The 27,833-nt window shown below is 48.7% G+C and overlaps 1 protein-coding gene across 1 annotated transcript in view; it reads right to left on the reverse strand.

Annotated features, from left to right (window-relative positions):
• The window catches only part of SNED1 (sushi, nidogen and EGF like domains 1), a 115,570-nt gene extending 88,542 nt beyond the window's left edge, over positions 1 to 27,028 (reverse strand). The window contains exon 1 of the mRNA XM_077826480.1: positions 26,825 to 27,028. Within this exon, the coding sequence (XP_077682606.1) occupies positions 26,825 to 27,028 (204 nt within the window). The remainder of the gene's footprint in view (positions 1 to 26,824) is intronic.
• Between the last annotated feature and the right edge of the window lie 805 nt (positions 27,029 to 27,833).

Consider the following 27,833-nt stretch of genomic DNA (forward strand, 5'->3'; position numbering starts at 1 on the left):
TGTTTCACCACTGGAATGCGTTACCTAGGGAGATGGTAGAATCGCACACCCTGGGAGGTGGTAGATCGCACACCCTAGTTCTCATGGGAGACTTCAATCACCCTGATATCTGCTGGGAGAGCAATACAGCGGTGCACAGACAATCCAGGAAGTTTTTGGAAAGTGTAGGGGACAATTTCCTGGTGCAAGTGCTAGAGGAACCAACTAGGGGCAGAGCTCTTCTTGACCTGCTGCTCACAAACCGGGAAGAATTAGTAGGGGAAGCAAAAATGGATGGGAACCTGGGAGGCAGTGACCATGAGATGGTCGAGTTCAGGATCCTGACACAAGGAAGAAAGGAAAGCAGCAGAATACGGACCCTGGACTTCAGGAAAGCAGATTTCGACTCCCTCGGGAACTGATGGGCAAGATCCCCTGGGAGAATAACATGAGGGGGAAAGGAATCCAGGAGAGCTGGCTGTATTTTAAAGAATCCTTATTGAGGTTACAGGGACAAACCATCCCGATGTGTAGAAAGAATAGTAAATATGGCAGGCGAACAGCTTGGCTTAACAGTGAAATCCTTCCTGATCTTAAATACAAAAAAGAAGCTTACAAGAAGTGGAAGATTGGACAAATGACCAGGGAAGAGTATAAAAGTATTGCTCGGGCTTGCAGGAGTGAAATCAGGAAGGCCAAATCACACTTGGAGTTCCAGCTAGCAAGAGATGTTAAGAGTAACAAGAAGGGTTTCTTCAGGTATGTTAGCAATAAGAAGAAAGTCAAGGAAAGTGTGGGCCCCTTACTGAATGAGGGAGGCAACCTAGTGACAGAGGATGTGGAAAAGGCTAATGTACTCAATGCTTTTTTTGCCTCTGTCTTCACGAACAAGGTCAGCTCCCAGACTGCTGCACTGGGCAGCACAGCATGAGGAGGAGGTGACAAGCCCTCTGTGGAGAAAGAAGTGGTTCGGGACTATTTAGAAAAGCTGGACGTGCACAAGTCCATGGGGCCGGATGCGTTGCATCTGAGAGTGCTAAAGGAGTTGGCGGCTGTGATTGCAGAGCCATTGGCCATTGTCTTTGAAAACTCATGTCAATCTGGAGAAGTCCCGGACAACTGGAAAAAGGCTAATGTAGTGCCCATCTTTAAAAAAGGGAAGGAGGAGGATCCTGGGAACTACAGACCAGTCAGCCTCACCTCAATTCCTGGAAAAATCATGGAGCAGGTCCTCAAGGAATCAATTTTGAAGCATTTAGAGGAGAGGAAATTGATCAGAACAGTCAGCATGGATTCACCAAGGGCAAGTCATGCCTGACTAATTTAATTGCCTTCTATGATGAGATAACTGGCTCTGTGGATGAAGGGGAAGCAGTGGACTTGTTGTTCCTTGACTTTAGCAAAGCTTTTGACACTGTCTCCCACAGTATTCTTGCCAGCAAGTTAAAGAAGTATGGGCTGGATGAATGGACTATAAGGTGGATAGAAAGCTGGCTAGATTGTCAGGCTCAACGGGTAGTAATCAATGGCTCCATGTCTAGTTGGCAGCTGGTATCAAGTGGAGTGCCCCAAGGGTCGGTCCTGGGGCCGGTTTTGTTCAATATCTTCATAAACGATCTGGAGGATGGTGTGGACTGCACCCTCAGCAAGTTTGCAGATGACACTAAAGTGGAAGGAGAGGGAGATACGCTGGAGGGTAGGGATAGGATACAGAGGGACCTAGACAAATTGGAGGATTGGGCCAAAAGAAATCTGATGAGGTTCAACAAGGACAAGTGCAGAGTCCTGCACTTAGGACGGAAGAATCCCATGCACCGCTACAGAATAGGGACCGAATGGCTCGGCAGCAGTTCTGCAGAAAAGGACCTAGGCGTTACAGTGGACGAGAAGCTGGATATGAGTCAACAGTGTGCCCTTGTTGCCAAGAAGGCCAATGGCATTTTGGGATGTATAAGTAGGGGCATTGCCAGCAGATCGAGGGGCGTGATCGTTCCCCTCTATTCGACACTGATGAGGCCTCATCTGGAGTACAGTGTCCAGTTTTGGGCCCCGCACTACAAGAAGGATGTGGAAAAATTGGAAAGAGTCCAGCGGAGGGCAACAAAAATGATTAGGGGACTGGAACACATGACTTATGAGGAGAGGCTGAGGGAACTGGGGATGTTTAGTCTACGGAAGAGAAGAATGAGGGGGAATTTGATAGCTGCTCTCAACTACCTCAAAGGGGGTTCCAAAGAGGATGAATCTAGACTGTTCTCAGTGGTAGCTGATGACAGAACAAGGAGTAATGGTCTCAAGCTGCAGTGAGGGAGATTTAGGTTGGATATTAGAAAACCCTTTTTCACTAGGAGGGTGGTGAAACACTGGAATGCGTTACCTAGGGAGGTGGTAGAATCTCCTTCCTTAGAAGTTTTTAAGGTCAGGCTTGACAAAGCCCTGGCTGGGATGATTTAATTGGGGATCGGTCCTGCTTTGAGCAGGGGGTTGGACTAGATGACCTTCTGAGGTCCCTTCCAACCCTGATATTCTATATTTCTATTATTCTACTGTAGAACCCAGGGGCCCTAATAATTGAATCTATTGTGCTAGGCGCTGCACAACGCAGAGTGAACTGACAGGTGAATCACGGGCATTTGGCGTTACTTGTATTTGTTAGGTGTTACTTGTACATGTACTATCAGGTAGAATGGATTGGGATTTTCAAATTGACAGTGTCCCTTTTAGGGTCCCATGGTAGCTAGCCAAAGTTTTCTGCCTTTACTCTATAAAGGCAGAGAATGCACTGATGCAAATGGACATTGGGATGTCCTTGAAAATGGCCTGTCCATGCAGTTTGGACCAGAATGAGCCAGTTTGGGGAATATTCTTTCTGAAGAAAATGGGATTAAGGTGAATCCCCTGGCTGGATCGCAGCTTTCTCTTCCCCTTAAAGAATTCAGGGTGGAAAGCTTACCCCTGCATGTTCTGACAGGAGAGACTGGCCTGAGAAAAGCGTCCCCTTTCTTCTCAAGGGAGAAACCTCTCTCTGGTAAGGAGAAATTAAGAACGTTTCCCTTCTGTGCTGAAGCAAGAGACCGTTTGGTGAAAACAGCCCCTAAACAAGAGCTGGGAAAAGCACTCTTAACCAAAGGTGGATGAGTAAACCTGACGCTGCGCAGGAATGCCTGGTTTGAAGGTTTTTAATCCCTTGTATTCTGGAGGGGGAGATCCGAGTGAGGAAACAAGGTCTCACACAGAACTGGGGAAATACCCCTCTTGGGGAATGTGTATTGAAAGCGTAACCCTGTGTATTCCTCAGGGGCACAGAACATCCTCCTCCTCAGGAATGTATTTCCCATAAGCAGGGAGACCTTATCTTCTCTACTGCAGCTTTTCCTTTTTTGTCTTTTTGAGAGTCCTGAGAAAGCCACCAGCTTCCCTCTGAAGAACTGACAAGTTCTCATCATCCCCAAAGGCCAGCTGGCCTCCACCACTAACACACTGGACCCCCGCACAGCTCAGACCCCCCTTTTCCCTTTGCCTCGCCAAATACAAAGAGAAGGGAAAACTGTGAAGGGCTAGAATGGAAGTGTAGTGGAGTGGAGGTTCCTGCGCCATCCCAGCATCCTCTGTTGCCCCTGCCCAGAGCATCAAGGGGCTCCTTATGAGGAAGCAAGAGGCATGAAGTGGACGGCAGCACGGCCCTGGTGTCACAGCGAGAAGGGCTAAGGCATGAACTGGAGGAGACAATTCAGGATGTTGGGGAGGGGAGAATGAGATGGGTGTGAGGAGACAAAGGACACAAAAGCACGGTGAAGAAGAGAGAGAGACACTTTCAGCCCATGTTGCCAGAGCCAATGGCACTGCAGCCGCTTACACACAGACTTTGGCCCAGAATAAGATAACAGGAAGAGAGAACAAGAGCCAGCAAGACAGGTGGGGAGAGGGGTGAAGGAGCAGCTCCTCCTCAATGGCCTTTGTCTTTAGGAAGTGGTAGCAGGGGGACATTGAGGCCTTAGTAAGTGCTGTCCTAAGTGCACCATGGCTGGGTGTGGTAGGCTACAGGTGGTGCTCTAAGAGTTGGTCTGGTCTACACAGGCAAACACAAAATGTGCAAGAACATAGGCTAGGTGCAACTGGGCTGTGATTGGCTTTCCCAAGAGGGAGGTAACTGTAAAGCCAGATCTCCAGCTGGTATAAATCAGCCTTGATTTCAATGGAGTGACACCGATTTACACCAGCTGGGGACCTGGCCCAACTGACTACAATGGAGTGACACCAATTTACACCAATGGGGACTCTGGCCCACAATGTAAAAAGGCCATAGCGAAGCAGGTAATTTTAAGACCTCCCAATCAGTGATTAAAGTAAACTCCAGTGCAAACCAACCCCCTGGTAACAGCACCTTCACTTCTCAGCCTGAGTTAGCAGCTGGAATCTGGCATTCCCTGTTGTGCCGACTTTGGCTAGCAATGACCTGAATGTTAAACACACCTGCTCTCTGCTGAAGTGCTGAAGGGCAGGCTGACTTTCATAAAGTAGACAGGTGGCAGAGCTGCAGAATGACAGGGTGGGACTGGCTCCTGAACTGAAGCAAGGAGTCAAGCTGTCTCTATCCATTGTGGAAGTGGAGGGCAGGCAGATATATCACATGTGCATGCATCTCTTTAGTGCTGTGCAAACACTGCATGACCAATAGCAGTGCATGAATCTTTCTGGCAATAGGTTTTATCCAGCACAGCTGTATCTCTGCCACATTAAATCCCATATCTGACTTGAATGTGCCCTGGTTACGATTCTCATTTGGGCACCTCCCTCAGTAACCAGGACATGGAGTCTTGCTCTTGGCCTGGGGAACAGAATTTTGTTCCCTCCTGCAGCACTTTGCAAAAGGGAGGCACATGGAATTGGAAAATAGCGCTCCAAAAAAATTCCCAGTCTTTTCCCTTTTTCTCAGGAGATAAAGCCCAAACCCTGCTGTAATCCCCCTACCAGACAGCTGGTCACCTCAGCAAGGTGAGGAAGACATCAGATCAGGCAGAGCTGAGCTAGGGCACCTGCACCAAGCTTTTAACCCATGGCAGGACAAGCTCTCTTCCTGTTCAAAAGCACCGAGCTGCAAGGTCATGTTATTTCTCCTAGATTTTAAGGCCAGAAGGGGGCAATTAGATCATCTACTTCAGTGATCCTCAGACTGAGGCTCGTGAGCCACAAGTGGCTCTAAAATGTGTCTCCTGTGGCTCTTTGCAGCAGATGGTATTAAAGCCCCATGTGATTTAATTATTGACCAATCTAAGTTATTAACCAGTCAGGATGTGCTTTTACTATGTTATTAACCAATTATAGTTAATAAAATAATAATACTTGGTCAGTCATTTTGCTGGGAGAATTATATATATATATACACACACACACACACATATATACTAAACTAAATATTTCCGCGCTGTACTGTTTAAATATGAATATATGGTACTAAAGAAAATAAACAATGAATTCACACTCCTGTGGTTCTTTTGGGTAATGCTGATCGCTAAGTTGGCTCTTAAACCACTGAAGTCTGAGTATCACTGATCTAGTTTGACCTCCTGTATATCACAGGCCAGAGAACCCAGTTACCTCTGCTCTTGTATAGAAAAATTGAGCCCTTGCTCTTGTATAGAAAAATTCCTGGATGCCTGGGGCCAGATCCCCAGCTGGTGTAAACCATCTACAGCTCCATTGGAGTCAATGGGCCAGATCCCCAGCTGGTGTACTTTGATCTCAATGGTGTTACACTAATGTACACCAGCTGGGGATATGGCCCCCTGAGGCCATCAGTAGCAATCATAGACCTCGTTCCTTCCTCCTGCACAGAACCAGTGCAAGGCTGAGGCCCCGCTGAGGTCTTACTTGAGGCCCACAGTGTTTAAGTAGGATGCTGAGTGGTGCCTCAGCCTTTTTCAAGGCCCCTGCATGGCCCCTCACAGTCACCAAAGCCTGAAATAACATTGTGAAACCTGGCCCTGACTCTCAGGAGCGGGGAATGCAGATTCCAGTCACAGAGACTTGTTGGCTCTTTAGAAGTATTCCCTTTGTGCTGCCCCCACGCCCCCTGCAGCACATCACCACAGGGATGAGTGACCTCCCGTTCCAGTAGCAGAAGAATCGTTCATGGGAAGGAGGTGGCGCTTGGAAGCGGGACAGGTTTCTTCCCATGCTACATGATCGGCCAAATTCAGACCTGGTGTAAGCAAGTAACATGCTACTGAAGTCAGCCGAGTTGTGCCTGCTTAACCACATCTAGATTTGGCCCAGTGAATTGAGTCTCTAAAACCCAGTTCAGGCACTGACCGATCTGCAAGCACAGAAGGCCTGGTAGGTTCTGGGTCACCAGCGGGACCTTAGCCATCATGGAGCTGGATTTTCATAGGCACAGACTGATGGCTGAATAATACTGAGAAGCAGGGAATGATTCAGGGTGCATGTAAGGTATGTATCCAAATCACTGGCCTCTAGGAATCGTGCAGCTCTGGGACCTCCCAGACACTTCTGTGGATACCGAACTCTAAGACCCAAGGGAAGAGGAGCATTTGAGAATGCCTGCTCTCTGTCAATTCATCACCCAGCAACTTGGTCCCCAAGACTGCAAGCCTAGCCGTTCCTATGGGCCCCCTCCATTTGCCAGCACTCTCACCCTCTCTTCTGCTAGTCACATGCCCTGACGGCTTCAGTGTTCTACATAACCTAAGAGCTCAGTAAAAACTCTCTCCCCCTGATCCTGCTTGTGGTACCCCAAGGAGCTCTTTAAAGGGGTCTGGTTTTATCATCCCCAGCTGGCAAAGCACAGGATCAGGGCAGGTAGAAAAACCTAAGCGGGCAGTGGCAGGCATGACCCCATGCTATGTCCGCTCATAGGCTCCTCCGCACAGAAGGGTTCTCTCTGCTTATCTGTGCTGCGTCAGCAAGCTGCAGTCACGGTTCCCTGGGGGACCCCCCAGCCTGTCTCCTCAGAGGTTCCCTGCAGCTTTGCAGCTGCTTTGCAATGTTTTGGCTCAGGTTTCAATCAATCATTGGTTTTCCAAACACATTGATTTCCTCAGCTCCCCCAGAGCACTGGCTTGAAACAGTCAGAGGTTTAATCCCAGAGGTTAAAAAAGAAAGAAATCCCTTGCCTGAACTTGGTTGCTGGCTGACTCAGGCTGCCCGCGATAGGGTACAAGGCCAGTAATGCAAGGCACCCAACAAGAGCTGAAATCAAGGAAGGGAGGGAAGCAGGAGCAGTCAGCTGGAGCCCCAGCTGATGAGCATGACCACTCCCACTGGGGTCAGTATCTGCCACACTCCTGGCAGATCCTGTCGCCCACCTTCCCTTTTGCACACTTGTCTCTTTCCCTATGCTGCCCCTCCTTGTTGAGCCCCCAGGTTTGTGCTCCAGCAGCCCAGTGTAAGCCCTGATTATGCTGCTCAGTGACACAAGCTTCCTATGTCTTGTAGGCTGGTCCTAAAATGAAATGGGGAGGGGAATCTGGGTCGCCACATCATATTTGCTAATTCTGAGCAGTTCAGTGACAAGCTGTTACCTGACATGAGTAACTGCCCTGGCAATTGGTTAGTCTCTAAGGTGCCACAAGTACTCCTTTTCTTTTTACACACATGGTGTGTGGTCCAACTGCAGAATGGCTAATGTTGCCTAATGCATTAGAAGCCTCAACAGTTTGGAAAGGAGAAGCCCTAGGACCCCTGCAGAGGCCAGCTTAACAAGCAGGCACTGCCCATGCCATAGAGCCATGACCGACGCTGACCTGGGGCCTGATCCTGCACCATAAATTCAATGGATTTTAGCCCGTGGCTTTAATGGGAGCAGGATCAAGCTGAAATTCATCACATTTTCACTTGGGGTCCTCAGGGCCAGAATTTTCAGACAGTCTCAGCACTCACAACTGGGGGCAATTTTCAAGAGCTTAGCATCCATCTGCCCCCATTGAGACAAACAGAGACTCCCCGCACTGAGACATATGGCAACTGAGCTATTGAAAAGCTAACCCTTCATGCTGGATGATGAGTACCCAAAAGTCTACCCCCCACATGTCTTCCCTCCTCACATTTCCCTCCAGTGCCCTGCCATCATCTCCATGGGCCAAGTCCTGATGTCTGGACTCCATCTGGATTTAGTTCTTAGTCAGGCAAAGTTCCACTGGACCAAATTCTGGTCCCATCACAGTCAAGGGACTTTTGTCGCTGGCATCAGTGGAACCAGGGCTGGGACCACTGATTTCCACACTTGTTTCCCTGAGTATTAAGGACTGGATGATGCCAACATTTGTCCCTGTGCATTTTAATACCCCTGCCTAGTGTCTCTCCTAAGTGGCAAGGCGAAAGCAGAGGAACCTACAAATCTGTACTCCGGAAGCAGTTAACTCTTTTGCTGCTTGGTTTGAAGAGCCAGATTCTGAGACCTTTACTCATGCTAGGTACCATCTTACTCCATAGGTGCTCTCATGAGTTGAAATCCTGGGCCTATTGAAATCAATGGCAAAACTCCCATTGACTTCAGCAGGGCCAGGATGTCACACAGGCATTATTCCACATGAGTAAGGGTATCTGGATCCAGCCCAGAGTTATCTGAATAATCACATGTCTCCTATTGCCCTGGAAAGTCAGTGTAAAGGTGGTGCTTATGGTGCTAGTCACCATACAAACAGAACGATCTTGGCAGAGTGTGGCAGGAACTCCAGGAGATTGGAGGGTTTCTACGGAGCAGTGTGGATCCTATGCAGGGTGAGCACTCCTACATGTAATAAAGAGAACACTAGGCATTTCCATTGCTTCTTCCACTGAAAGCTCTCAAAGCACTTCAGAAACAATAGCCCAAACCCTGTTAGGTAGGGCAGCCTGAGCCCCATTTTACTGATGGGACACAAAGGTACAGAGACAGGCGGGGTGATGTATCCAAAGCCCCACAACACGTTGGCGGCAGGGGGGAGCTTCAAATCTTCAGCTCCTAATTTCCAGGCACATGCTTTGTCCTAAATGCAAGCTTCCAGCAAGCCTCTCCTGGGCTTCAGCTCAGCACGGTGTGCCAGTATGTGCTTTGGGTTACAAAAACAGACCTGATTCAGGAAAGCAGCTCTGCTCAGGACTGCACATACACACATGCTTAAGGCAAGTGCTTTCCTGAATCAGAGCCTTGTTGAATTGATGCCTTAGACCTAAACATCAAGCCTGTGGAACTCCACAGAGCATGAGAATGGATCCCTCTGCCGGGTCATGGCCTACAATTGTGCTGTACAATTTGATGGGAGAAGTAGATTGGAGGTGGCAGACTGACTGCATGGAAGGGCATCTGCAGTGCTGATGGCACATGTGCACCTTATGATGGACCAGACATTGTCTTTGGACAGAGGCTGTAGGAGAGCCCACAAAGCGTGTGACTGAGGGATGGCCCAGTCCCATGAAGAAAAAGCTCTTGCAGTTTTCTTGGAAGCAGCACAATGCTATAACAGTCCAATGATGCAGATTATTATTCCCAGTTTGGTTCCGGTCTCTCCCTGTGGATTGGAAGGCCCTCCCCCCAGCCCTCAACATCTGCATGTCAGTTTTCAATCTGGCAAAAGCCTTATGACATCTGCTCAAATGCTGACATTCCCACAGCCATGCAGAAATGCTGAGCTCTCACATGAGACTGAGCACCAGCTGGGGTTTCAAGCGATCACAGAGATATGTGCATTGAAACACCCAGCTCTTCAGCCCTTTCTGTCGCTGCCACAATCTTGGATTTCTAACAAATTACATAGATTAGACAAAATCTTTGTTAGTTTACCCACTTAGGACTGGGCTGTCCCTTGATCCTGGATCCTGCTGCACTGACGAAGGAAATCCCTTAACACGAGGAGCAATGGTCCTGGTTCTCTCCTTTCTGGCCCCTGGTGGTGAAGGTGGCAGCAAAATATGGAGATCTGAACTCCTGTGAGCCTCAGATAGACTCACAGATGTTAATGCCAAAAGGGACAATTGCCATCATCTAGTCTGGCCAGAGAACCTTAGCCATAATCTGTGCATCAAGCCTGGAACTTCTCACTGAGCTACAGCATCTCCATTAAAGATACCCCATCTTGACTGATAGATTGCGTGATGGAGAACCTAGCACATCCCTGGGTAAGTCGTTCCAGTGATGAATTACCTTCACTGGTTAGATACTTAGATGCTAGCTAGGAGTGTCAGTCCACTCAGTGACTGGTTCCACATGGAGGACAAGAGCCTATTACTGTTACCAGCAAATAAAGTTATTCCTTTAGCTCAAGTAGTAGAGGCATACGGTTTGGTGCTGAATCTCCAGACCTGTGATGACATGGTGGGACTGGTAGATCAGGAACACGTGGGGCTGATTCTCCATTGCCCTGCACCTGGCGTTGTCATTTACACTGGTGCAGAGAGTGCATAACTCTCTGCCATTCTGCTCTGCTAGCAATCTGATGTAAACGTCAGCACAAGGAGCGGAGATTCAAGCCCCATTCAATCTTCTAGGGTATAATTTATAGGTCATATCTTTATATTTCTTCTCCCTCAGGGATATTTGGAATGAAAACAAGAGCTTTGTCTCTGAATAGTCAGCATGGATTCACCAAGGGCAAGTCATGCCTGACTAACCTAATTGCCTTCAATGATGAGATAACTGGCTCTGTGGATGAGGGGAAAGCAGTGGACATGTTATTCCTTGACTTTAGCAAAGCTTTTGATACAGTCTCCCACAGTATTCTTGCCAGCAAATTAGAGAGATATGGGCTGGATGAATGGACTATAAGGTGGATAGAAAGCTGGCTAGATCATTAGGCTCAATGGGTAGTGATCAAAGGCTCCATGTCTAGATGGCAGCCGGTATCAAGCAGAGTCCCCCAAGGGTTGGTCCTGGGGCTGGTTTTCTTCAATATCTTCATTAATGATCTGAAGGACGGCGTGGACTGCACGCTCAGCAAGTTTGCAGACGACACTAAACTGGGAGGAGAGGGAGATACGCTGGAGGGTAGGGATAGGATACAGAGGGACTGAGACAAATTAGAGGATTGGGCCAAAAGAAATCTGATGCGGTTCAACAAGGACAAGTGCAGAGTCCTGCACTTAGGACGGAAGAATCCCATGCATTGCTACAGACTAGGGACCGAGTGGCAAACTGCAGAAAAAGACCTAGGGTTACTGTGGATGAGAAGCTGGATATGAGTCAACAGTGTGCTCCTGTTCCCAAGAAGGCTCACAGCATTTTGGGCTATATAAGTAGGAGCATTGCCAGCAGATTGAGGGACATGATCATTTCCCTCTATTCAGCATTGGTGAGGCCTCATCTAGAGTACTGTGTCCAGTTTTGGGCCCCACACTACAAGAAGGATGTGGAAAAATTGGAAAGAGTCCAGCAGAGGGTAACAAAAATTATAAGAAAAGGAGTACTTGTGGCACCTTAGAGACTAACAAATTTATTTGAGAATAAGCTTTCGTGAGCTACAGCTCACTTCATCGAATACATGCAGTGGAAAATACAGTGGGGAGATTTATATACACAGAGAACATGAAACAATGGGTGTTACCATATATACTGTAACAAGAGTGATCAGGTAAGGTGAAATATTACCAGCAGGAGGGGCGGGGGAACCTTTTATAGTGGTAATCAAGGTGGGCCATTTCCAGCAGTTGACAAGAACATGTGAGGAACAGTGGGGAGGGGGGAATAAACATGGGGAAATAGTTTTACTTTGTGTAATGACACATCCACTCCCAGTCTTTATTTAAGCCTAAGTTAATTGTATCCAGTTTGCAAATTAATTCCAATTCAGCAGTCTCTCATTGGAGTCTGTTTTTGACGGTTTTTTGTTGAAGAATTGCCACTTTTAGGTCTGTAATCGAGTGACCAAAGAGATTGAAGTGTTCTCCAACTGGTTTTTGAATGTTCTAATTCTTGACGTCTGATTTGTGTCCATTTATTCTTTTACGTAGAGACTGTCCAGTTTGGTCAATGTACATGGCAGAGGGGCATTGCTGGCACATGATGGCATATATCACATTGGTAGATGTGCAGGTGAACAAGCCTCTGATAGTGTGATTAGGCCCTATGATGGTGTCCCCTGAATAGATATGTGGACACAGTTGGCAACGGGCTTTGTTGCAAGGATAGGTTCCTGGATTAGTGATTTTGTTGTGTGGTGTGTGGTTCCTCAGCTCTCGATCCCTAATGCCCCTACTCTACTTGCGCTACATTGATGATATCTTCATCATCTGGACCCATGGAAAAGAAGCCCTTGAGGAATTCTACCATGATTTCAACTATTTCCATCCCACCACCCACCTCAGCCTGGATCAGTTCACACAAGAGATCCACTTCCTGGACACTATGGTGCTAATAAGCGATGGACACATAAACACCACCCTATACTGGAAACCTACTGACCGCTATGCCTCCCTAAATGCCTCCAGCTTTCATCCAGACCACACCACACGATCCATTGTCTACAGCCAAGCTCTGCGATACAACCGCATTTGCTCCAACCCCTCAGACAGAGACAAACATCTACAAGATCTGTATCAAGCGTTCTTACAACTACAATACCCACCTGCTGAAGTGAAGAAACAGACTGACAGAGCCAGAAGAGTACCCAGAAGTTACCTACTACAGGACAGGTCCAACAAAGAAAATAACAGAACGACACTAGCCATCACCTTCAGCCCCCAACTAAAACTTCTCCACGTGGGCACCAATGATACTGCCAAGAATGACCTTGAGCGGATCACTGCGGACTACGTGGCTCTGGGAAGAAGGATAAAGGAGTTTGAGGCGCAAGTGGTGTTCTCGTCCATCCTCCCCGTGGAAGGAAAAGGCCGGGGTAGGGACCATCGAATCGTGGAAGTCAACGGATGGCTACGCAGGTGGTGTCGGAGAGAAGGCTTTGGATTCTTTGACCATGGGATGGTGTTCCATGAAGGAGGAGTGCTGGACAGAGACGGGCTCCACCTAACGAAGAGAGGGAAGAACATCTTTGCGAGCAGGCTGACTAACCTAGTGAGGAGGGCTTTAAACTAGGTTCACCGGGAGAAGGAGACCAAAGCCCTGAAGTAAGTGGGCAAGCGGGATAACGGGAGGAAGCACAGGCAGGAACGTCTGTGAGGGGAGGTCTCCTACCTCATACTGAGAATGAGGGGCGATCAGCAGGTTATCTCAAGTGCCTATATACAAATGCAGAAAGCCTTGGAAACAAGCAGGGAGAACTGGAGGTCCTGGTGATGTCAAGGAATTATGACGTGATTGGAATAACAGAGACTTGGTGGGGTAACTCACATGACTGGAGTACTGTCATGGATGGTTATAAACTGTTCAGGAAGGACAGGCAGGGCAGAAAAGGTGGGGGAGTAGCACTGTATGTAAAGGAGCACTGTATGTAAGGGAGCAGTATGACTGCTCAGAGCTCCGGTATGAAACTGCAGAAAAACCTGAGTGTCTCTGGATTAAGTTTAGAAGTGTGAGCAACAAGAGTGATGTAGTGGTGGGAGTCTGCTATAGACCACCGGACCAGGGGGATGAGGTGGATGAGGCCTTCTTCTGGCAGCTCGCAGAAGCTACTAGATCGCACGCCCTGATTCTCATGGGCGACTTTAATCATCCTGATATCTGCTGGGAGAGCACTACAGCGGTTCATAGACAATCCAGGAAGTTTTTGGAAAATGTAGGGGACAATTTCCTGGTGCAAGTGCTGGAGGAGCCAACTAGGGGGGAGCTTTTCTTGACCTGCTGCTCACAAACCGGGAAGAATTAGTAGGGGAAGCAAAGGTGGATGGGAATCTGGGAGGCAGTGACCATGAGTTGGTCAAGTTCAAGATCCTGACACAGGGAAGAAAGGTAAGCAGCAGAATACGGACCCTGGACTTCAGGAAAGCAGATTTCGACTCCCTCAGGGAACTGATGGGAAGGATCCCCTGGGGGAATAACATGAGGGGAAAAGGAGTCCAGGAGAGCTGGCTGTATTTCAAGGAATCCCTATTGAGGTTACAGGGACAAACAATCCCGATGTGTCAAAAGAATAGTAAATATGACAGGCGACCAGCTTGGCTTAATGGTGAAATCCTTGCGGATCTTAAACATAAAAAAGAAGCTTACAAGAAGTGGACGATTGGACAAATGACCAGGGAAGAGTATAAAAATATTGCTTGGGCATGTAGGAATGAAATCAGGAGGGCCAAATCGCACCTGGAGCTGCAGCTTGCAAGAGATGTTAAGAGTAACAAGAAGGGTTTCTTCAGGTATGTTAGCAACAAGAAGAAAGTCAAGGAAAGTGTGGGCCCCTTACTGAATGAGGGAGGCAACCTAGTGACAGAGGATGTGGAAAAATGTACTCAATGCTTTTTTTGCCTCTGTCTTCATGAACAAGGTAAGCTCCCAGACTGCTGCGCTGGGCAACACAGCATGGGGAGTAGGTGGCCAGCCCTCTGTGGAGAAAGAGGTGGTTCGGGACTATTTAGAAAAGCTGGATGTGCACAAGTCCATGGGGCCGGATGCGTTGCATCCGAGAGTGCTAAAGGAATTGGCGGCTGTGATTGCAGAGCCATTGGCCATTATCTTTGAAAACTCGTGGTGAACAGGAGAAGCCCCAGATGACTGGAAAAAGGCTAATGTAGGGCCAATCTTTAAAAAAGGGAAGAAGGAGGATCCTGGGAACTACAGGCCAGTCAGCCTTACCTCAGTCCCAGGAAAAATCATGGAGCAGGTCCTCAAGGAATCTATCCTGAAGCACTTACACGAGAGGAAAGTGATCAGGAACAGTCAGCATGGATTCACCCAGGTAAGGTCATGCCTGACTAATCTAATCACCTTCTATGATGAGATTACTGGTTCTGTGGATGAAGGGAAAACAGTGGATGTATTGTTTCTTGACTTTAGCAAAGCTTTTGACATGGTCTCCCACAGTATTCTTGTCAGCAAGTTAAAGAAATATGGGCTGGATGAATGCACTATAAGGTGGGCAGAAAGTTGGCTAGATTGTCAGGCTCAACGGGTAGTGATCAATGGCTCCATGTCTAGTTGGCAGCTGGTATCAAGTGGAGTGCCCCAAGGGTCGTTCCTGGGGCCGGTTTTGTTCAATATCTTCATAAATGATCTGGAGGATGGTGTGGATTGCACTCTCAGCAAATTTGTGGATGATACTAAACTAGGAGGAGTGGTAGATACGGTGGCAGGTACGGATAGGAAACAGAGGGACCTAGACAAATTGGAGGATTGGGCCAAAAGAAATCTGATGAGGTTCAACAAGGATAAGTGCAGGGTTCTGCACTTAGGATGGAAGAATCCAATGCACCGCTACAGACTAGGGACCGAATGGCTAGGCAGCAGTTCTGCGGAAAAGGACCTAGGGGTGACAGTGGACGAGAAGCTGGATATGAGTCAACAGCGTGCCCTTGTTGCCAAAAAGGCCAATGGCATTTTGGGATGTATAAGTAGGGGCATAGCCAGCAGATCGAGGGACGTGATCGTTCCCCTCTATTCGACATTGGTGAGGCCTCATCTGGAGTACTGTGTCCAGTTTTAGGCCCCACACCACAACAAGGATGTGGATAAATTGGAGAGAGTCCAGCGAAGGGCAACAAAAATGATTAGGGGTCTGGAACACATGACTTATGAGGAGAGGCTGAGGGAACTGGGATTGTTTAGTCTGCGGAAGAGAAGAATGAGGGGGGATTTGATAGCTGCTTTCAACTACGTGAGAGGTGGTTCCAAAGAGGATGGTTCTAGACTATTCTCAGTGGTAGAAGATGACAGGATAAGGAGCAATGGTCTCAAGTTGCAGTGGGGGAGGTTTAGGTTGGATATTAGGAAAATATCACTAGGAGGGTGGTGAAACACTGGAATGCGTTACCTAGGGAGGTGGTAGAATCTCCTTCCTTAGAAGTTTTTAAGGTCAGGCTTGACAAAGCCCTGGCTGGGATGATTTAATTGGGGATTGGTCCTGCTTTGAGGAGCGGGTTGGACTAGATGACCTCCTGAGGTCCCTTCCAACCCTGATATTCTATGATTCTATTGTTTTAACGCATCATCAAGGATCTACAACCTATCCTGAAGGACGACCCATCACTCTCACAGATCTTGGGAGACAGGCCAGTCCTTGCTTACAGACAACTCCCCAACCTGAAGCAAATACTCAGCAGCAACCACACACCACACAACAAAACCATTAACCCAGGAACCTATCCTTGCAACAAAGCCCATTGCCAACTGTGTCCACATATCTATTCAGGGGACACCATCATAGGGCCTAATTACACCAGCCACACTATCAGAGGCTCGTTCACCTGCACATCTATCAATGTGATATATGCCATCATGTGCCAGCAATGCCCCTCTGCCATGTACATTGGCCAAACTGGACAGTCTCTACGTAAAAGAATAAATGGACACAAATCAGACATCAAGAATTAGAACATTCAAAAACCAGTCGGAGAACACTTCAATCTCTCTGGTCACTCGATTACAGACCTAAAAGTGGCAATTCTTCAACAAAAAAATCTTCAAAAACACACTCCAACGAGAGACTGCGAATTGGAATTAATTTGCAAACTAGGGGTGACAATGGATGAGAAGCTGGATATGAGTCAACAGTGTGCCCTTGTTGCCAAGAAGGCCAACCTCCCCGCCCCCCGCCGTTCCTCACATGTTCTTGTCAACTGCTGGAAATGGCCCACCTTGATTACCACTATAAAAGGTTTTTTCCCCCCTGCTCTCCTGCTGGTAATAGCTCACCTTACCCGATCACTCTTGTTACAGTGTGTATGGTAACACCCACTGTTTCATGTTCTCTGTGTATATAAATCTCCCCACTGTATTTGCCACTGCATGTATCCGATGAAGTGAGCTGTAGCTCATGAAAGCTTATGCTCAAATAAATTTGTTAGTCTCTAAGGTGCCACAAGTACTCCTTTTCTTTTTGAGGATACAGACTAACATGGCTGTTACTCTGAAACCTGTAAAAATGATTAGGGGGCTGGAGCACATGATTTATGAGGAGAGGCTGAGAGAACTGGTATTATTTAGTCTGCAGAAGAATCAGGGGGGCCCAATCCTCCAATTTGTCTAGGTCCCTCTGTATCCTATCCCTACCTGCCACCGTATCTACCACTCCTCCTAGTTTAGTATCATCCACAAATTTGCTGAGAGTGCAATCCACACCATTCTCCAGATCATTTATGAAGATATTGAACAAAACCGGCCCCAGAACCGACCCTTGGGGCACTCCACTTGATACCGGCTGCCATCTAGATATGGAGCCATTGATCACTACCCGTTGATCCCGACAATCTAGCTAACTTTCTACCCACCTTTACAGTGCATTCATCCAGCCCATACTTCTTTAAGAGAAGAATGAGGGGAGATTTAATAGCTGCTTTCAACTACCTGAATGGGGGTTCCAAAGAGGATGGACCTAGATTGTTCTCAGTGGTAGCAGATGACAGAACAAGCAGTAATGGTCTCATGTTGCAGTGGGGGAGGTTTAGGTTGGATATTAGGAAAAACTTTTTCACTAGGAGGGTGGTGAAGCACTGAAATGGGTTACCTAGGGAGGTGGTGGAATCGCCTTCCTTAGGGGTTTTTAAGGTCAGGCTTGACAAAGCCCTGGCTGGGATGATTTAATTGGGGATTGGTCCTGCTTTGAGCAGGGGGTTGGACTAGATGACCTCCTGAGATCCCTTCCAACCCTGATATTCTATGATCTGCTCAAGTAGTCATTCCCACGTGAAACCCACACTCTCTGATTATGGCACAAGCATCTCAACAGCAGCAGATGGAGGTTCCAAACTCCGGTGAATGTGCCTTCAGGCCGGAGACAGCAGAAGAGGGGCAGTTAAGGGACATGTTTTCATGCAGACTCTGCTAACAATAAGTAACTCTTTCCCCACGTTTATTTCCCCCACCCCCACCCACTGTTCCTCACATGTTCTTGTCAACTGCTGGAAATGGCCCACCTTGATTATCACTACAAAAGTTTCCCTCCCACCCCCCGCTCTCCTGCTTGTATTAGCTCATCTTACCTGATCACTCTTGTTACAGTGTGTATGGTAACACCCATTGTTTCATGTTCTCTGTGTAAATAAAATCTCCCCACTGTATTTTCCACTACATGTATCCGATGAAGTGAGCTGTATCTCACAAAAGCTTATGCTCAAATAAATTTGTTAGTCTCTAAGGTGCCACAAGTACTCCTTTTCTTTTTGCAGATACAGACTAACACGGCTGCTACTCTGAAACCTGTCAATAAAGAGAGGAGGGAAGATAAATATAGAAAGTTGTTTCTATCTAAGGAGACTGGTCTATAAATGGAATGCTCTCCAGAAAGTGATCTGAGTCGTTAGTAGGACTCTGAGCATTCCCAGGCACTGTCTTACAGTTCAACCCAGAGATGTTTATTTTACATTGCACCCAAGGCCCTACGGTATCCACCCCACAGCCACATATTCCAGTCAGAGTTTACAGAGTGTTAGCTCTGAGCTCACTGTCCATGAATCATCATATCACCACCAACAACACACGTTCTCAAGTCACCTCTGGGATGTATCTAACCACCGGCCCAGACATACACTATCAACTGGTGGAGGGGATGTAATTCCTGAGGTTACCTCCATGACGAGTCTGATCTTCACCAGTTCAAGAAATGAGTCCTCAGGCTAGCTTCACCATTCAACTGGTTTCCCTGGCCCAGGTTCTGGTGGAGCTGATCCCAGGTGAGACAGCTTAACTTCACTGGCAGAAAGGTGGTTTGTGAGAGATGCCTCTGGTGTCTGTCTGTCCAAGGCCTGCAGGCCTCAGGAGCTCTGCTACAAGTTACCTAATCTCCACTAGCCTGGACAATGCCACTCTGGAGATCGCTAGTGGGACAGCTGATCTGAAGAGCAGGGGGAAGCTAAGTGAGTTGTGAGATTTTGCCTGCACGCAGATCTCCTGCCCAACAGGACTTTTCAAATGGCTCCTGCCTGTGTTTTCCTTAAATACCAAAGGCATTCTGATTTTCAACATCCTGTTACAGCTTTGATGCTTTAAATTCAATTAGAACTGTTCAACTGTCCCCAAGTAAATCCAAATGCATTTGGAACAATTTAAACTGAATTAAAAAGGTGGGGAAGGATGGAGAAAAATGAAGCTGGGAGGCAGCTGAGTCTTAGCCTTCCCATTTCAATCCTGGGTGCAGGGAAGGGAGTTCCTGGTGGGTTTGGACAGCTTGCGAGGGGTTTTGCTCAGTTCCCAGGGGGTGGCAGGAAAACATGCCTCAACATGGGAAGCAGCAAGAAGAACAGTCACCCTCAGCAGGATGATGAGGAAATGGCTGCTGTGGATGTCAGCCTTGGTGTTTTCATTATGGAGGCCTCTGGCAGAGACTCCGTAGTTTGGCTGCCTTCTACACTGGGCCCCACAGGGGCAAGGACACCTGGTATTCTCTAAAAGTAGTAGGTTGCCAGTGGGTGTGTGCAGAAGGAGGCACCTTCAGGGCAGGGGCAGAGTGCAGGCTGTGATGTGTGATGTGCTGGAGTTGTGGCAATTGAAGGGTGGTGTTTGGGAGGGGGGCAGAGAGGGCATGTACCATTAGGTGACTCATTTCTTTGCTTTTGTGTCAGATGTGGTGTGTGGCAGCAAGCCAAACCATGTGGGGTGCAACCGAGGGTGCTAAAGGAGTTGGCGGATGTGATTGCAGAGCCATTGGCCATTATCTTTGAAAACTCATGGCGAGGGGGTGAGGTCCCGGATGACTGGAAAAAGGTTAATGTATGGCCACCTTTAAAAAAAAAGGAAGGAGGAGGATCCTGGGAACTACAGGCCAGTCAGCCTCACCTCAGTCCCTGGAAAAATCATGGAGCAGGTCCTCAAGGAATCAATTTTGAAGCACTTTGAGGAGAGGAAAGTGATCAGGAACAGTTAGCGTGGATTCACCAAGGGCAAGTCATGCCTGACTAACCTAATTGCTTCTATGATGAGATAACTGGCTTTGTGGATGAGGGGAAAGCAGTGGATATGTTATTCCTTTTGATACGGTCTCCCACAGTATTCTTGCCAGCAAGTTAAAGAGATATGGGCTGGATGAATGGACTATAAGGTGGATAGAAAGCTGGCTAGATTGTTGGGCTCAACAGGTAGTGATCAATGGCTCCATGTCTAGTTGGCAGCCGGTATCAAGCAGCGTGCCCCAAGGGTTGGTCCTGGGGCTGGTTTTGTTCTATATCTTCATTAAAGATCTGAGGATGGCGTGGATTCCACCCTCAGCAAGTTTGCAGATGACACTAAGCTGTGGGGAGAGGTAGATATGCTGGAGGGTAGGGATAGGATACTGAGGGACCTAGACAAATTAGAGGATTGGGCCAAAAGAAATCTGATGCGGTTCAACAAGGACAAGTGCAGAGTCCTGCACTTAGGACTGAAGGATCCCATGCACCGCTACAGAATAGGGACTGAATGGTTAGGCAGCAGTTCTGCAGAAAGGACTTAGGGGTTACGGTGGACGAGAAGCTGGATATGAGTCAACAGTGTGCCCTTGTTGCTAAGAAGGCTTATGGCATTTTGGGCTGTATAAGCAGGAACATTGCCAGCAGATTGAGGGACGTGATCATTCTCCTCTATTCGGCATTGGTGAGGCCTCATCTGGAATACTGTGTCCAGTTTTGGGCCCCACACTACAAGAAGGATTTGAAAAAATTGGAAAAGCGTCCAGCGGAGGGCAACAAAAATGATTAGGGGTTTGGAACACATGACTTATGAGGAGAGGCTGAGGGAACTGGGATTGTTTAGTCTGCGGAAGAGAAGAATGAGGGGGGATTTGATAGCTGCTTTCAACTACCTGAAAGGGGGTTCCAAAGAGGATGGATCTAGACTGTTCTCAGTGGTACCAGATGATAGAACAAGGAGTAATGGGCTCAAGTTGCAGTAGGGGAGGTTTAGGTTGGATATTAGGAAAAACTTTTTCACTAGGAGGGTGGTGAAGCACTGGAATGTGTTACCTAGGGAGGTGGTGGAATCGCCTTCCTTAGAGGCTTTTAAGGTCAGGCTTGACAAAGCCCTGGCTGGGATAATTTAGTTGGGGATTGGTCCTGCTTTGAGCAGGGGGTTGGACTAGATGACCTCCTGAGGTCCCTTCCAACCCTGATATTCTATGAGTTCATGATACTGCGTCTCACATTCTAGCACTTCTTCCTCTTTAACCTCACTCAGCTCCCTCCCTCTCCCTGCCCCCATGGCTTATCCCCGCTTGCCTTCGCTATTGTAGTAGTGACTTTTCGCCTCCCCTCTTCTCCTTCCTCCCAGCTTGCCCTTGGTAACATCTCAAGGTGCTGGGATGCATTAGGCAAGGTATTTCCAGTAGAGATAAGGAGAAGTTAGTACCATTATACAAGGCACCGGTGAGACCTCACCTGGAATACTGTGTGCAGTTCTGGTCTCCCATGTTTAAGAACGATGAATTCAAACTGGAACAGGTACAGAGAGGGCTACTAGGATGATCCGAGGAATGGAAAACCTGTCTTATGAAAGGAGACTCAAGGAGCTTGGCTTGTTTAGCCTAACCAAAAGAAGGTTGAGGGGAAATATGATTGCTCTCTATAAATATATCAGAGGGATAAATACCGGAGAGGGAGAGGAATTATTTAAGCTCAGTACCAATGTGGACAGAAGAACAAATGGATATAAATTGGCCATTGGGAAGTTTAGACTTGAAATTAGACAAAGGTTTCTAACCATCAGAGGAGTGAAGTTTTGGAATAGCCTTCCAAGGGAAGCAGTGGGGGCAAAAGACTTATCTGGTTTTAAGATTAAACTCGATAAGTTTAAGGAGGAGATGGTATGATGGGATAATATGATTTTGGCAATTAATTGATCTTTAACTATTCATGGTAAATAGGCCCAATGGCCTGTGATGGGATGTTAGATGGGGTGGGATCTGAGTTACTACAGAGAATTCTTTCCTGGGTATCTGGCTGGTGAAACTTGCCCATATGCTCAGGGTTCAGCTGATCGCCATATTTGGAGTCGGGAAGGAATTTTCCTCCAGGGCAGATTGGAAAAGGCCTTGGAGGTTTTTTGCCTTCCTCTGCAGCATGGGGCACGGGTCACTTGCTGGAAGATTCTCTGCACCTTGAAGTCTTTAAACCATGATTTGAGCACTTCAATGGCTCAGACATAGGTGGGAGGTTTATCACAGGACTCACAGGTGGGTGAGATTCTGTGGCCTGCATTGTGCAGGAGGTCAGACTAGATGATCATAATGGTCCCTTCTGACCTTAATATCTATGAATCTATGAATCCCCAAGACTCTGAGCACCACCATTAGCTTTCTCCTGCTGCTACCCTCTGTCACAGCACCTCCTTCCCCCGCCTTTAAGGGCCTACATCCCCTCGCTCCACCTATGCCTCTGAGCTCACTGCCTTCTCTTCAGTCACACCCCTGACAGACAAGTCTGACAGGAAATAATAGGGAACCTGACAGGGTGTTATGGAAAGGGAAGTGGGGTCTTGAGACATTACTCCCCAAACCTTCAGGTTTTTGCAGAGAACAGGCTCACGTGGGGTGGTTTGAGCCGTACAGAGACATTAACATTCTTTGTCCAATGCCACATGACTGTCCCATAATGGGTCCCCCCCGAAACCTTTCCCTACCCTTTGGCCACCCTCAGCTTGGTTCTTTCTAGTCTGCTCTCCCTACCCTGGGAGCACTCACCCTCTCTTCTCCTTCCCACCCCTTCTCAACCCCACTGCTGTCAGGAATCCTAGTTAGCCATTGCTTCGCACCGGTGCTCCCCCCCATTTCCTGACTACTCGTACCTGCCTGGTCCAGCACAGGCCCTGCACCTGCCCAGAGAGCTGAAGTAGGGATCCTTAGCCCTAGGCCAAGTCCCACTGGAGCCCCGCAGGTCCTTGCTCGTGGAAACCTGTCCAAGAATGGGGTCTTCCCTGTGAGCCCTTCAGGGCAAGGAATATGGCTCATGCCACGTGCCCAGTTCAGCAAGCTCCCAGGCAGGTGGCTCACGCTGACATCAATGGGAGTGGAGCGGCCCTAACTAACCAAGCACTGCACAGACTGATTGTAAGGAGGCAGTGTGGTGAGTACATTGCTTTTCACACTGTGGGATGCGACAAGGCATCAGGGGGACGGAAGTTGGGCCACAGGGCCACGGCCGGCTGGGTGCCACACCAGGGAGGGCACGCAGGGAGTCATCAGGGTGGGCGAGAGCGCAGCCCCACCCTGCCCAGCTATGCCCTGACAGCAGCCTGCTGCTCCCCCCCCTCCCCGCCCAGATGGCTGGGCACTTCCTGTGTCTTCTCCCTGCTGCCCTGACCTGACTGCAGCCCTGCGTATTTCAAACCCTCCAGAGCCTGCGGGAATGAGAGGCTCTGGACAGGGGGAAGGAATGCCAGGAGCCCCAGGCCCCTCTGCACCATACTGCCATGGGCTCCTCTGGGGATGGAGCCAGCTGGGTCATGCTGCCACCCCGGCCAAGAGTCGCCTGTTCCCCTCAGTTAGTCCTTGGGCAGGAGTTGGTTGGGGGAGGGGAGACTGTGATGTGACTCCCACAGAGAAGGGGAGCAAAGAAAAAAAAAAGCTTAGGAATCTCTGGTCTAGTGCTGCATAGGGACTCAGGGGAATTGGGTTCCATTCCTGGCTCTGCCACCAACTTGTAGTCTGACCATGGGCAAGTCCCTCTGCCTCTCTGGGCCTCTGCTTCTCCTCCCACCCTTAGTCTTTTTAACAGCAAGTTCTCTGGCACAGGGACTCTCTCACTGAGAGTTTGTACCTAGCAAAAGGGGGCTCTGGTCTAGTGAAAGTAACGAAAATGGTCACAGGGCTACTTTAGCCCATGTTCCACAGGGGCTGTTCAGCCAGCCCAGAACCACTGGAACACACTGTGCTCTCACCATGCCCCTTGACCGTGTTCCAGCCACTGCTTCGTCTCCCCCAAATGCTCCTGCACCACTGGACGTTGCCTATCACAGGAATCGCTTCTGACAGCTGTAGGTCCCTTTTGCACAGCTGTAGGGTGGCTACATGGTCTTGACCTTGGCTGCTGGTCCAGATCGGAGTTGGTGACTGCACGGGCATTCCACTCCCTGAACATGAACACCAATTCTAGAGCTGTGAAAACCCTAATTCATCTGGGATGTGATGCTAGATTCACCCTCTGTGCACACTACACACCAAGTGTGTCTGTCCACAGTTACCCTTTGGAACTCATTGCCAGGAGATGTTGTGATGGCCAAAACTATCACTGGGTTCAAAAAAGAGTTAGGTAAGTTCATGCAGGATAGTTCCATCAATGGCTATTAGCCAAGATGGTCAGGGACACAACCACGGGCTCTGGGTGTCCAGATGCTGGGACTGGACGACAGGGGATGGATCACTCAATGATTGCCTGCTCTGTTCGTTGCCTCTGAAGCACCTGGCACTAGGTACTGTCAGAAGACAGGATACAGGGTTGGATGGACCACTGGTCTGACCTAGTCTGGCTGTTCTTATGTTCCAGTCCCTAGTTCAGACTGCCACAGAGACTGTGGGGGTTCTCTGGTGTACCTTCCCACCAACTCTGCACCAATGTAAATGTTAAATTGGAATGTCATTTTGGAACACAGTAATTGGGGGAAATTCACCTTCTGTCTGTTTGCACAAGAAGATGGAAATAGGATGAGCGACTGAATCGCTCCTTCCACTCGCTGTGCTCCCTGTTGGCCCCCCCGCCTGCTCATCCTAAGGGAACTGATGGAGGAGAGCTGCCCCAAGTGAAACAAGCGCCTCCCTGGTCAGTGATCTCCATGCCAATCGGTCACCGGGGAACCAAGCGGGCAACCCGAAGCCACTCTCAACATGTAGCAATTGGGAGCGTTCGACTGCGGCCAGGTACCTCCACACCAGGTCAGCAGGGAATGAATGGGTTTTTTCAATGGAGACCCAGACATGAGACTTTAATGGGAAGCTGACAAACATATACAAGTGATAAGAGCTTCTCTAATGGACCTATATCAGTGGACTGATAAAAACCCTGCCATAGCAATACAGTGAGCAGATATGCCTGTTCCTAGATTGTCCAAGGACCTGCTGAGTTGCCATCCATGAATGGCATTTGGTCAAGGTCTATCTTTCAGTCCAAATGAATGCTCAAAAGCAGGTGAGATGAGGAGATGGCACCAGGGTTTGCAGGTGCAGGCTCTACCTGCATTGCAGATTGTCACCCCATCTGCATCCTCCGCCCCAGCCTTTTGGTGAGAGATTGGGCCTTTGCTAAGAGAGAGCCTGGCCTATAGACCTGGCTTCCCCTTTGGCATCCATTTCCATCCTCTCGTCCTACGACTGCTCACTGAATGGGGACAAGTGAAAAATAAGGCACAAGTTTCCATCAACCTTTGTGAATTACACTTGCAAAAAATAATTCAAAATTTTTTTTGTGATCACTTTTTGTTGTGAATTCAAACTTTCCAACTTGGGAACAACTCAGAACCACAAGCTCAGCATGGAACCAACACCTCAAAAGCTTTGCTCACAGGGCTTATCTCTTAATATGACCCTGGTCGCTCGGATCTGATACGCTCCCTACTGCTCATTTATCTATTGCCCCCCTCTTCCTGAGCTGGACTCTTAATGGGCCAGATCCTCAGCTGGTGTAAATGAGAGTCACCCCAATAGTTTCAGTGGAGCAAAGCCCATTTACATCTGCAGAAAAACTGGCCCATTGTGTCTTATTCCTTGCCAGTGTTAATCATCTTGCTTGATGATAATATTTGAATGGTGGGCGAGAACGAAGCTGGGCAGTGTCTGAGGCATGCTGGACAGGTGTCCTTCAGAAACAGAGTGCCATGGCTGGAGGTTGTAACACTGTCCATACTCTGGCAAAACCCACACTACCAATCATTCATAATGCTAGACTTGCCACCCCCCAAATGCCCTCAGACACACCAAGGCCTGATCTACATTCAAAGCACTCGTTGGTGCAGCCCCACTGATTGGTTGTGATTTCGAAAGGACATTTCTATACCAGCACAAGCCCCAGTGTCCATGCAGTTACACGGGCCTAAAAGTCCTTTTGCCAGCATAGCTTGTTTCGCTTGCCAAACTGGTATAAGCTATCCTGGCAAAAGGCCTTTTTAGCCAGTGTAAGCAGAATCTACACTAGGAGGGTTTGCTGGTATAGCTATATAGCTGTCCTGGAAAACCCTTCCTTGTCTAGACTGTACTTCAGTCACAGAGTCTTTGTATCATCAGTAGCCTGTTTGGAATAAGGTGGCAGTTTCAGTCTGGTTCCCAATGGACAGGTGTCCATGTCCCTAAAACGAGCGCCTGTGTAGATGGACTGATTCTCTCCCTGCAGTTCCAGGAGCGGTGGAGCTGCGGGGAAGGGTTGCACTGCAGCAGGCTGTACTGGACCCAGACTCTGCACAACTTCAGTTTCTCCCCTTGCATCTCGCTCCCTCTCACAGGCACTAGGCTCTGACTTGTGGAAAGAAAAAGTCAGAGCAGAGTCTGGGAGAAAAGTGTAGGCTCCCCAGTGCCACCCTGCCCGGTCCCTTCACCTGCCTTGGGGGCCGTTTCCATGCCAAAAGCAACTTGTCACTCACTCTATGTCACTTTTTTTCTCCTGGCTCTTTCTCTCCACTCAGCTTGGTATTCAAGAGAACTAAAACTCTGCCCGGAGTCTCTCTCCCTCTGGGCGAGCTCCATAGAGGGCTTGCCATGGGGGCATAAGCATCCCAACATGGGCAGCGGGCTGGCCACACCATCGTGCCAGGAACTGACAGCTTGCAGGGCACAATGTGATGCCCAAGCAAAGCCCCTTTGCCAAGAAGCCACCCAGAGCCCTCAGCCTCCTCCAGAACCCAAATAAAGAAACTACTACTTACATACAGTCCTGTGTGTCCCACTCCAAAGAAAGGGAATTTCACTGAGATCGGTTGAAGCCCGGAGCCTCCATCATCCTGTTTCAAAGTGACAGCGTCCCCCTGCTCCAAGCCAAAGGGGTAAAAGTCAGCCAGAGGCACAACACCCTCGACCCAAACCCATTTCCCCAGGGCTAGGATCACCAGCCAGCCAGCCAGGCCCCGCATCTCCACAACACACTGGCTGTCGCTTAGTTTAACTCAGAGTTACACCGGGACTTTTTTTTTTTTGGCTTTCATCAAGCAGAACTTTGCAAAACCTTTCTATCTGTCCTCCCGTGGGCTGGTTGGGTTTTTAATGCTGGTACGATTTGGTTTTGTTTGGAGGGGATGGAGTAGGGAGGGGAATGCGATAAAAAAACAGGCAGAGCTGCAAACTCCCTAGCAGGAATAAAAAGGCACAGAGCTCAATGGTGGAAAAGCCAGAGTCCCCCCGCTTCCCCCCTCCTAGGCAGTGTAGCGTGGGGAGAGTTAGGCACCACTGAAGAGAGCTAGAATCTCTGTATAAACAGAAAGGTCCCAGAGTCGCAGGCCAGTCGCTGTGGGTCTCTCTCCACTGATTCTTCACTCTCAGCTACACTAATGTCTCTGTTTAGCTGAGGGGGGGGGGCTAAGGGGGGGGTTTCATTCACAGAACAAACTCCACCCTGGCTGGCCATGCTTTAATAGTCAGGACATGGCCAGCCAATCAGGGATCTTAGGGGTGGGGCTATGTAAATGAAAGGCTGTTCTTAAAGAGCGAGGGCCAGAACCAGCAGTTGGGGAAGAAGGAAGGGCTGGGTTCACTTTTAGGTGCCCCCTGCGTGGCTTGCTCCTGCAGTGGGGTGGGGGCAGGGCCTGTGCCAGGGGTTGGGGTTAGCGTGCTTGGGGAACAGGGCACAGAGGGAGGGTGCGATGGGTCATCCTGGCATGGGGATGAAATACTCTGGAGGCTTCACTGGCAGGGAGTACTCGGGCACAGCCTCAGGGTTTG

The sequence above is a fragment of the Eretmochelys imbricata genome, chromosome 9 (assembly GCF_965152235.1).
Source record: "Eretmochelys imbricata isolate rEreImb1 chromosome 9, rEreImb1.hap1, whole genome shotgun sequence".
Lineage (NCBI taxonomy): Eukaryota > Metazoa > Chordata > Testudines > Cheloniidae > Eretmochelys > Eretmochelys imbricata.